The sequence below is a fragment of the Morone saxatilis genome, unplaced genomic scaffold, assembly GCF_004916995.1.
Source record: "Morone saxatilis isolate NCDOM2014 unplaced genomic scaffold, NCSU_SB_2.0 Contig19, whole genome shotgun sequence".
Taxonomy (NCBI): domain Eukaryota; kingdom Metazoa; phylum Chordata; class Actinopteri; family Moronidae; genus Morone; species Morone saxatilis.
This window is the reverse complement of record NW_023339751.1, coordinates 8,840,175-8,852,254: the sequence shown is the minus strand read 5'-3', so window position 1 is coordinate 8,852,254 and position 12,080 is coordinate 8,840,175. Positions and strand designations below refer to the sequence as shown.

The 12,080-nt window shown below is 36.9% G+C and overlaps 1 protein-coding gene across 1 annotated transcript in view; it reads right to left on the bottom strand.

Moving 5' to 3' along the window:
* Nucleotides 1–263: 263 nt before the first annotated feature.
* The window catches only part of khdrbs2 (KH domain containing, RNA binding, signal transduction associated 2), a 55,676-nt gene continuing 43,859 nt past the window's right edge, over nucleotides 264–12,080 (bottom strand). Inside the window, exons 7-9 of the mRNA XM_035663024.1 lie at nucleotides 3,355–3,437; nucleotides 2,447–2,505; nucleotides 264–723 (exon numbers count right to left, since the gene is read on the bottom strand). Coding sequence (XP_035518917.1) covers nucleotides 629–723; nucleotides 2,447–2,505; nucleotides 3,355–3,437 — 237 coding nt within the window. The 3' untranslated portion in view covers nucleotides 264–628. The remainder of the gene's footprint in view (nucleotides 724–2,446; nucleotides 2,506–3,354; nucleotides 3,438–12,080) is intronic.

The window sequence follows — 12,080 nt, the reverse complement described above, 5'->3', positions numbered from 1 at the left end:
CATAAAATAATGACCACCAGGGTGCCCAGGTGGTCATAATGTTACGGCTGATCGGTGTATGTAGTTCAAGGAAGTTGTGAAAGAAAGCTATGATTGGTCAGGGTCCAACAGTATTAAGCTATGACTCTATGATTGCCTAATCTGTCACAGTGAGCGTCTCAACAGACAAAAACATTGTGTCTCTTTCTGGCATAGAGGGGGGTTGACTAGTAAACCTTGATAATTACTGCATTAAAGGCAATACATGGAAATTAATTTCTCGCAAATCTGAGACTTAAAACATCTGTAGTTTAATGTCCAAACTCTGAAATGACCACTTTTTGGGTACCGAGGTGCAATGAAGGGCATTTAAAAAGCCAATTTTAGGAACAACCTTCTTGTACATGATGAGTGTCTCTTTTCATTTCCTCTCTGTATTTTTCAAAAAATGTCCCTGTCCTTTAATAAATAAATAAAATCAGTACTCCAGTAATCTTAAAGTTTGTGGATTTATGTGCTTTATGGGTTTATTCTTTATTTCAATTTCTGAAGGAGACGGAAAAAAAAAAACAAGTGTTACAACATTTTATGAGGAATTTAAAAAATATAGAAATAGTTTGAAATTGGAGGTCACATATCTGGAGCACCTTCAGTATCTACCATAGGGATGTTTTCTGTAGCCCCTTCTTGTCAGCCGTAAAACTGGGGCTTTGAGACTGGGACGGGTAGTCGCCCACTCCTCCTCTGGAAAAAAATAAAACACATTGTGGAAAGCTGCAGCATTCACCGTGCTGAGAAAGTTCATGTCACAAAGTTAAACTGTGTGCTCAGGTATCGTATACTATCCTCTCACAATCCATTTAACCAAAGACAAGAAAGTTCAAGCAAGCAAATTCTATCACAGGTACTATAAAGGCTTTTCTCCACAGAAAATTAATTTCATAAGCTCTTTGCCCTCTGTTGGACCAATACTGAGATCTGACTGTCAGCAGCTCCTTCCTTATAGAGCCAAATTACATAAAGATGGCCACTGCTGCTGCATGGCACATTACACTGCTTCCAAATAAGAAAGTGTTTATGGAGCAGAAAATCAAATCATTGCCCCTTTGGTTTTGGTTTGGTCCGACCTCAACACCCCAGTGCACAATTCATTGTGCTGAAAATGAATGAGCCTGCAAACCCGCTGTGGCACCCAGCTTATCGCTGCCGTCATGTGACAACCTTGTAACTCCACCTTTAGCAATTTAAACATTTTAGCTTAAATTGGAGCTTTACATGTTTTACTTGATGTTTTAAAAGAAATTTGAAGAATCCTTTGCACATGAAACCTTTTAAAATCTAGAAAATAAAGTAAATCCCAAACCAGTTGGTGTTTTGGAGATACAAGATATATTTTTTACCTCACAGCAGTGTTGTGTGCACAGCAGAGGTTACTCAGCCGATAGTAACAGCTTTTCTGGAATAAGCCAATGACGGCACATATCCAAAAGGCAAAACACTCACACCTTTACAACGGGCATCAGTTAGCCCCCTGAGCTTCCACTGGCACATTTACTGTTCTAGTCAAATACAGCTCGTGGCCAGGAAGGTAGGAGGGGTGATGCATGCAGGAGCGGTTCCCTGGGTGAGGATGATTAGAAGTGGGCTGGAACCACCAGGGTTTTTTTCCTTTGTTTCACTGCTGTGTAACATCTTTTAAATATCAGTCAAACAGCAGCCAGGATTGTGTGTCCAACATTTTTCTCTTGTCAGGAAAGAATTCAAATAAGGTCCAAGGATGTTTCTTAAAAGGTTTGTTTTTAAAATCAAACACTGTGTCCACATATTCGACTAACAACAGAGGCAAATCACTGTTGTTTTTGTGAAATATTACTGGCTTAAAGTCAGGTACAAGGACAGCACTTGGAAACATTTCAAGAGAGGGGCTGTTATCACACTGAATGTGTTGCAGATACTGCTGTGACAGAAATTGGTTGCAATTGGAACTATACTGATGCTACTATTTTGAGTACTGTGAGTACTTATTGTCTAAATTAATTGACTAATTGTTTGGTCTATAAAATGTAAGAAAACAGGGAAAGATCACAATTTCTTACAATCAAAATTCCCCAAAGCCCATAGTGACATGTTTAAATTGCTTGTTTGTCTGACCAATAGTCCAAAACCCAAAGATGTTGAATTTACAATGATGTAAACCAAAAAAATAAATCAGCAAATTCTCATGATTCAGAAGCCGGAACCAAAGAAATGTTTGGAATTTTTGCTTGAAAAAGTACTCAAATAATATATCAGTTACAAAGTTGCCAAATCATTTTCTGTGAATGTTTTCAGCTCTAATAGTGCGATTATGATGATTACACTTTTGCTGCATGAAACAATTTACAGTAAAGCAATTAGAAAGGATGACACATGAACAAACAATGTGACTGATCAAAGTTCTGCTAAGCACAAAATAAGCTGTATTTACCATAGTTGTTGTAGGATTCATCATTGGTTCCATGTCCATATTCATAATATTCTGAAATGCTAAATCAGACAGAGTGGAAACATCAGTCAAAATAAAGCACAACAAACCCTATTTGTTCATAATTTTGTTTTTGTAAAATAAGGAAAGACGGAAGGAATAGTGAAATGTTCTTTTTGGATAAAAATATTTAAAGGATACATATGCGTTTGTCATTATTCTATATTTTACTTTATTTTACATGAAAAAAACAAAAACCAACAATGTGTTATTGTGTCTGTCTATACTTTCAAACTTTCCTACATTACTGAAGACACAGATATTTAACAACAAGTCACAATATATCTCTTAGCTATAAAAAGGTTCAATAATTTCCTAAAACAGCCTGGCACTGCAGTTTTTAGTAGACAGGTGTTAATAGTTTCTTTCTATTAGGGACTATTTTCAGCTGCGGATTAATTCACATTTTGGTGTTTTTAATATTTTTTGAATGACAATAGAGATCTATGACACATATCAGGCTTTGATGCACATGCAATACTTGGTTTTAGAATCAATTCATTGTTGGTTTTGGTCTTTTCATGGGATTTTTTGACAATAAGAATCATAAATATCAGCATGTAAATCCTATCAAATTAAAGATATGGGTGCTAATTCATAGTTCAGGCTAAATGTTGGGAGTGCACAAAGTAATCTAAGTGGAGGTCTTAACTAATTATTAACAAACATATGTAGTGCTGAGATGTACAGCAGTGATAAGACAGCTGGTCACAGTGGACCTTTCACATGCTGTAAGTAAAAGTAGACAGATGGTGAATGAAAAAATAGTGTTGAAGCTTTTTTTGTTCATCCAACATTTGGTGTGTGTGTGTGTGTGTGTGTGTGCGCGCATGCGTGTGTGTAAACATCACCTCTTTGACTGATTGCTGTAGTTATCCTCATAGGCTTCGTAACTCTCGTCATCATATTCTCCACCATATCCATCATCGTAGCCCTGTGAGGAGACACACAGTAAGCATTAAAGTCAACTTGTCTCATCATCTCAGTCTAACACCTAATATAAAAACAATCAGTACTTAGTTCCACAGGCAAGTATCCGTAATAGGAGAGGAAACAGGAAATATTTATGTCCAACAGAGATTATTGATTAAGGTTTGCAGGGAAAATGTCTAACTAGTAGAGCCTAATGGAAACCTTCTGAGTCTTAAACTGCAATATGGATCTCAACTATTGATAAGTAGTTATACAAGCACAAAAAGCCAGCAAGTACAAGTCACGTTCAATAACAATAAAGTGGCTAAACAGTATGCAGAACACAGTAAAGACTTCCTACATTTATGCACAGTCGTATAGATACTTTGCAGAATGCCTCTCCTCCAACCCTGCCATCTGTAAGCATTGCTAATCATATACAAAGAAAAAAGACCCCCTTCTGTGCTGTTATAAAGCAGGTAAAACCCATATTGGTGTTGTTTGTATATTTCTCATAAACACATAGCACACAGAGGAAAGATCATTCTGCAAAAGGCCTCTGTTGTGTGATGAAGAAAGTATCAGTATTGTCTTTTAAAATATGCAATGCAATGTAATTATGTATGCTATTAAGATGTCGACATATAGTTTTAAAATGTGTATGTATAAAAGCTAATCTTATTGCAAACCTGTGTTGAGCCTCAGACTGTCCCCCCCCCCCAGTCTGTTAATCCAGTTAGTGACTGTTTACATCTACAGAGGACTCTGTTCTCAACCCAGTTATTCAAGTAACCTGGTTTTGGAACAATTCAAGTAAACATTATAACCCAGTTAGAAGAAGAAACCCCAGAGGGACTGGCTAAGAAGCTTCTAATGTCAAATACTCTAATATTAAATTGGTTACTGTGGCATGTAGACTCCTTTCACTTTCGTGTTTTGTCATCTGCATAAACCGTCCAACGTTCGCATAATATCATCAATTCAGGATCATCAGTTCATTCCCATGTATTAGAGACCTTCTCATCTTTTTATTGCTGGTGGACTGTGACTGTGTAATTTCCACTGGGGATATGTTGGACATGCCCCCCTTACTTTTCAAAATCCTCTTTTTGTCCATCTGACTTTTTATACTTTCAGTAGATTTTGTCCTAAAATCTCTCTAAACACACCGCATAGCCTTCGACTGTCAAGCTGCCAAAATACAGATCAGAGAAGAGGAGTTGATCAAAATGTTTAAACGCTCATCAGAGTTGCTTTCATTTATGGTTTTGCACTCACAGCAATTAAGTTTTATGAGCAGAAGCTAGCTCGTGTTGGACTTTTTGCCCTCTGCTTAGCTTCTCAGGCAACTTTCAGGCTGTCCTAACTTCTTGTACGTTTTTTCTGAAAACTAGAAAATTGTTCAATAATAAAGCAACCACTGACATAACATTTTTAAATTGAATAATACTACCGTTTTTATGGAAAGCACAATAATCAATTTCATCATAATGTTATTTATTAGATTGATATAGATGTAACAGCAAAACTTCTGACTTCACTCGGTGCTCCCCCAACTTCTGAAACAAAACCTACGTCCTTGTGTGGACTGAAAAAAAGTACTTCACATAATATTGTTGAATGGTTTATTCATGACAGCAGAGATAATCAATCTCAGCAGACCAAAGGTTCACATAAACAGCTTAACCTGAATAACACTTAAACTGGAGTAAGGCCAAAGTGTGTGCAGAACAGTAAACTTAGCTATTGTCTGCCAGTGTAATTGTTGGATCTTGCTCATTTAAAGATTTAGTGAAGTGCTTATGTTTCTTTTTCATCATGATCTAATCTCTTCTAATCCTTCCGAAGCTTGCTTTTTCAAATCAACCTCTACCATTATACATACAAGTGTTCAGTTCCTTTCAGATATCGAATATATTTTGAATCAGCAGAATAAAATGTGTTGAAAGCTTCAATGAAGCTGGTTTATGCCAGACATGGGCTCAACAGCACATTATTTCCTCCATGTCTGCCTGTAACAATAAAGTAACATCATCTTGCTTTAGGTGTGGCTCCTTTTGGTAATGCTTTGTGACAAAAAAGCAGACACATCACTGTGAAGGACATCAAGTGCAGCAACACAAAAGAAATTACATTTAAGGCACTTGTACACACTCTCCCTCTCCTGTCGGGTAATGCTGATTCAAACTGTTCGGGTTCCTGTGTGGCTTTACTTGTGTGAACATGAATTTGACTAAATTAAAGTTAGGGATTATGTCAAGGATTAAGTTGTTCAGGGGATCCAATACTTCTCCCTTTCTTGCACTAGTCTTTCCCCACAAAGGCAGAGTCAGAGACCTCCGTATCTCAGTAATTGACTGTTTTGTTAGCAATCCCATATGACAAATCGCTCCACGCTGGACCATGAATGTAAAGCAATCAGTGGATTAATTTCAGTCAAACGCAAAAAGTATTAAAACTGTGATTTTTACCAATGAACTGGAACAATATTTGGGCTGCTTTTAGACATAGAAAAAATGTCAGTGTTACTCTCACACATTAGATATGCGAAATAAATAACTAAATAAATGATAGAGACGGTTAATTCATTTGAACACATCATAGCCCAGCGTACTGTGTGTAGCTGTTTGTTTACTGGAAAGCTGTGTGTGTGTGTGTGTGTGAGTGTGTGTGTGTGTGCTCAGCTCACCATGAGGAAGGTATTGATAAAGCTATCTCAGTGTCACGCTGCTGTTTACACAGTTATCCGGTTTTTGCTTTTTCGTCTAAAAAATGGTACTTTTAAAAATATAGTTTCTAAGGAAATACTATTCCTAGGTTTTTCTTGACTGAGGCATACTGTTGAGTTTTATTTTAAAAAGGCCCAGTGTATAACATTTGGGAGGACCATTTGGCAGGGATATAATATGCATAACTATGTTTTCATAATCACCTGAAAATAACAACCATTGAGTTTTTGTTACCGCAGAATGAGCCTTATAGTCCTGCAATAGGGACAATTCAAATACGCATTGTGAGGGGGAAACAATGCAAATAATGTAATGTTTTTAATATTTGTGTCACTTTAAAGATAACACAACAAAACGTTCATCACACTCTGCTGACCTTAGTATTACTTTGACCCACATCACTGGCTGCATTGACACTCAACAAAAGCACTATATGTAAACAGTCTGCCCCCCTTATTAATGAAGCCTGATATTCTAGTTTAACACTCATCTGTGAAAACAATTAACACCAGTCTTTTCTAACAAGGCAGAGGAAATAAATCAAATGTTAACACAAGGGTGGAGGGTCCTCGCTCAGTGTAATTAGGACAGCGAGAACCTAAAGGCCCTTAGCACTGTGCTTCATTATCAATTGACAACCTGTATGTCCCCTGACAGTGACTGATCTTCATAGGGAGCTGCCTGTGAATGCTTCTCCACACGGCAGAATGGGGAGGAAAATGAGATTTGCAGCCTTTTGTCTCAGTGAATAGATGCTGCTCTTCACTGCTTTCTACCTGTGCAAATTCAATCAGCATGCACCTTTTGTTGTCGGTTATACACTTAAAGTATGAGTTTACTTTTGAATATATTTACTAAAGGGCAAATTTGACCAAATTAAATAATTCTGATGAGATTGAACCTTGATTAGTTTCTAGAATAGTGACACTAAACAATATGTTAGTCACATTTTGCCGTCAAGAACAAAGTAAACAAATCAGACATGTATTTCTCAGTCTTGCTTGTAGAGTTTAGCATTAACATTTACCTGCATCTGTCTGCTTATTCCCCGACAAACAGCATCAGTCTCTGAGGATACGACAGAGGCCATTATGCATTCTACCTAAGTTTTTCTTCTGTTAAATAATCGAGTGGAAGTGTGTGTCATACATCTGTTTTAATAAACAGAAGAGTTCTGCATGGAGAATTTCCATAATTAATCCAACAAATGTGAACTCAGCAGTATATCTGAACCTATTGTTATAAAGCAATTACAGCAGATGTGCATAAAGGTGGCCTGAGAAACTGCTCTCCTTATACAGAAATATACAGAACCTCACAAATCTCACGCATCTTTTATGTTCATGAAATAGATGATATGGGGAGAATTTTTCCCCCATTTCAAAAGGGTGTCCTTTTGCTTTTTCCACAGTAGATAGATTAGACTTTTTTTCTTCAAAGCCTCCCAAAGCTCTGTGTTTAATCACATTATGGCATTTCCCGCACTGCCTCGGTATGGTTGCAGGGCTCAGGTTTAAAAACCAGGCTATGCCTTTCAATTTTTACCAGCAATTTGTACAATTCATGGTCTGCTGTCAGGGACAGAATCCTGTATCACTCTCAGATTCCTCTCCTCTATCATCGGCCCTGACATTAAAAGATAAGATTTGATCCAGATGGGATTTGATCTTTAACATTAAACTGAGGCCATGGTCCCAGTCTATACAAAATGCCATCAATCACATCTTTAATCTCCCTCTGCTCTCTCTTTGCACTTTGCACATGGAGGAACTTACACTGATTACAGTGAAATGTTTACCTGCTGCTCTTTCGAGGGGATTAGTAACATTCATTAACACTTGTTTAAAAGTCACAAAATCGTTACCGTTATCAGTGGTAATTTGATCACTTCAGCTGCAACGTCATCTACTAAAGTATACCTTAGCACTACATCTAAAATGACACATCTCAGTAAAGTAATTTTCATTTTAATGACTCTTGAGAATCAGTGTGAAATATCGGCTCTTTTAAGAGGGAAACCATAAAATATAAATGCGACAAAAATAGGTCTGAGGAGTGTTGCCACAGATCCGATCACATACTGTAAAAGCCCAGTAGTGAAAGTGGTACATTTAATAATCTCATGTTTCACATTGAACTCAAACTGTCTTAAGACCTGCAACAACTTACTATTTCTTTTCCAATGTGCTTTATGGGGAAACATAAAATACATTTTTCTGAAAAGCAGTCCACATCAGATCACAGATTGTACATACTGTACTGTAAGAGCTCCATATTGAAAAGAAATGTTCTCTGGTACAACTGTAAAACAATGAATAATACAATTTTACACAGAGGACAATGGCTTACTGCTGAACTAGCAGATGACTTATCACTGGAAAACAGACCTTTTTGACTGGATAATAAGATCTGCATTTTAAGCACTTTCACATTATAGTACAGATGGGAAATTCATTCTGCAGCGTAATGCAGATGGGTGGCTAATGGCTTAGTTTCTTTATGTAATAAATGTGACAATTACTTGTCAAGTATAAAAAAGCTAACCCATGATTACCTGTTTGCATTTTTAGTTATGTTTGCCCCAAAATGTGTTTATTAGAATGTACCTAAAGGCTGAAGTTGATCACCATGTCTTTGGGAGTATATGATGTACCTTTAAATGTTTTTTTAGTTATAACATGGTCTTGATAAATTATAAAATACACTTCACCTGAAAGGACCGGACTGACTTTTTGTTAAATTTGCCTACTGATCAATTGATCCTTTATGGATTACTGAATCACTAAAGGGCTGATCAATTTATCTGAAATGATGCTAAAAGCATACTGGCTGGCTTTTAACTGCATGAGACAGATATCTACCAGACACACAAGCAGATGATTTGGTTGCACTTCTGCTGCAATATGTTAACATCTTTCCTCAAAATAGAAAGCCTGACAATCATCAATCTCTGGATTAGGAGGATTTCATATGACAACATGTGAAGAATCTGTTACAAAACTGTAGCAGCCCAGAACTATGAAACTAACACGATAATACTGACTTCAAATTGTAAAAATATTTGTAGCATTGAGGTGATACCTACATTTAACTCCCTCCACAGCGAAGCACTACAATCCACTTCACTTCTAACTCGTTGCTATCTTTAAGAGGTACAATAATGGTCACTGTCACTGTATTAGTTTTACGACACTGACAGCATGACAGAGTCCATTAATCACTACAGTCTCCAGAGGACTCCGTGTTACATGATGACCTGCTCCACAGCAGTAACACAGGAACTGTTTAAGGGAACTTCACCCCAAATTAAGTAGAAAACAATAGTCTGTCATTCATTCAGATATCACAATGACTGCAAACTACAGGATGCATGCATAACTACATGTGTATGTGCTGGTTATGAATAAGCAATCCTATGCAAATTGGTTTCTGGCTAGATTGTGCAGCGATGTTAATAACTTGTTGTGTTGAGTGTGCATAAAAGGATGAGGGACAATGCAACTCCAAAATGCCACAACTGAAAGTGGCAGCATCAAGGACTTAGTCATGTGACTGATAAAATACTATCTGACATTTCCGTGATTATTTTATTTGATAATGATCATCCATGAACCGAATTTACAAAATCAAAAATAAAATTTAATTTAAAAAAAGAGCAAATGTGTTTCCTAAAATATATTTTTACATAAAACTACCAGTGTTTATGAAGTGGAATTAAAATAATTTGCTTTAAAATTTACTTACCCTGAATAATGTATTTTTTTTTCATGTGATTAATACTCATTAACTCCTTGGTAATAAACTGGTGATCAGTGTGCTGTAACATTATTTTAATAAAACCTACTTTACCTAACACTGTGATTTTGTCACGTCCAGCAGATGCCGGTTTGTAACCTTTTAAGGTTAAGGTTGACATTATTCCTGTCTAGAAAGACCAAAACCGACAATTCTCTCATATGTTTCTCAATACTTAGTGACCTCCCTTCAATGCCTGTGGCTCTCCCATGGTCACAAGTCCACTGGTTTTTGCTGATGACAAAGATCTTTAAAAATATGCTGAATAATGTACTAAACCCATAGTTTTAAGCAAACATTACTTACACAGGAGTAAACTGTGTTTTTATTAGGGGCTATTTTTAGATGCGGATTAATGCACATTTGTTGCTTTGGTAAGTGGAATTGACTTTAAATAAACTACTATACCCATGATTATTGTAATGAAGGAAAATGCCATGAGTGCAATAATGTGGCTCATTGATGTGTTTTTAATAGTTTTTGAATAACAAAGAAGCACAGAGGAAAAAGATATATCAGGCTTTGGCTACACAGACAGTACTTGTTACCGTGATCAATTCAATTTTAGTTTTGTTTTGTTTTTAATGGGATTTGTTGAGAACAAGACAACAAGACAAATGTAAAATATCAACAGCCTTATCCTTTAACATCCTTAATAAAAAAGGAGACCTTTGTCAGTTTGGCCTTGAATTCCTTCACAGAATAATACAAAACAACACTTGTGCAAATCTGTTTTTGCTTTTGGTGTGGCTGCTTTTTATGGTTTCAGCAAGTGTTACACAAGTGAAGTATTGCAGCCTTCTCTGCTCATGAATGGTAAATGGTCTTGAGTCTTTGCACAAAGAACTACACTCTGGGAGGAACAAAGAAAACAATCAAAGAAGAGTGCTGGTGTAAAGGATATAGCAAGGTGAGATTTGTGGGAGAAAGACAAAGAGGAAACGTTACATTCATAAATTATAAAGCAAACAATGATACATGATAACTACCAGCTTTCTCATGCTTTCCACTGAAGTTTTAAATCAATACCACCCTATATTAGATACAATTATGGACAGTCTCAGAGGATCACTTTTATGTGACAGACTGACAGTTTGACAGAGTCCATCAATCAGCAGTCTACACGATACCGAAACACGCTACAGTGCATATTTTCCCAAAGACAAATGCAGGATGTATCAACTAAGATACTGCTGCTGATCTATCATTGTGTTTTAGTAGATTTTACAACGCAGGATTCTTGTAGTGGAATAACAACATGCAGTACATCGTGTACACTCAGTGATTGAAAAAACAAACAAACTAGGACCTTTTGTAAGGAGGTCTTGCTACATTCTGGAAACATGCTCAAAGAAAATTGTGTAATGTAGTAGAAAAAATGGCAAAGTGAGATATGAGGGAAGAAAATGTTCAGGACAAACTCATCTTTCCATAATCCCCTAGTATCTGCGCCCCCACCCCTCTTTCCAACCTCCAATTACAAAGAGAAGAAATGCCTCGCTTTTTACTCCTCAGAAATACACAGGCTCTACATCAGAACTCAATTTGGTTTGGTAATGAGACTGCGCTTGTGCATTTCCCCATGCAGACAGCCCAATCTTCAATTGCCAGCACACATGGGGGCTTTGCTTAGCAGGAAGGCTCTGAGGAAATAGACCAGTAAAAGTGTTGCCTTTTTTCATTTGGATGAAACTTAGAGCTCACCTTGTGTAGTCTTTTCAAAATGACCTTGAAAATTTTCCAAGATCTGAGGACAAGCATACTTTTAACAAAAGACTGAATATTTATCTTTATAATATCCCAGCTTTGTGTGAACAAAGTGATGTGAACAAAGATTTTATAGACCACTGGTCAAGGCACCACCTACACCTCCAAGTGGAGTGTTCGCTTTTTGCATGTTAATGGTTCAGCTTCACAGGGCAGAGCTTCATGAGTTTGTGACTTACCATCATACAAAAGTACTTTAAGTCTATATCAAACTTTTTCTGACAGTGAACTGTTATCTATAACACATTACATGCTCATGTTTATGGTATACACCGATCAGCCATAACATTATGAGCACTGATAGGGTTAAGTGACTTATTATGTGGTTATCATGGCTCCTGTCAGTGGGCCGGATATATCAGGCAGCAAGTGAA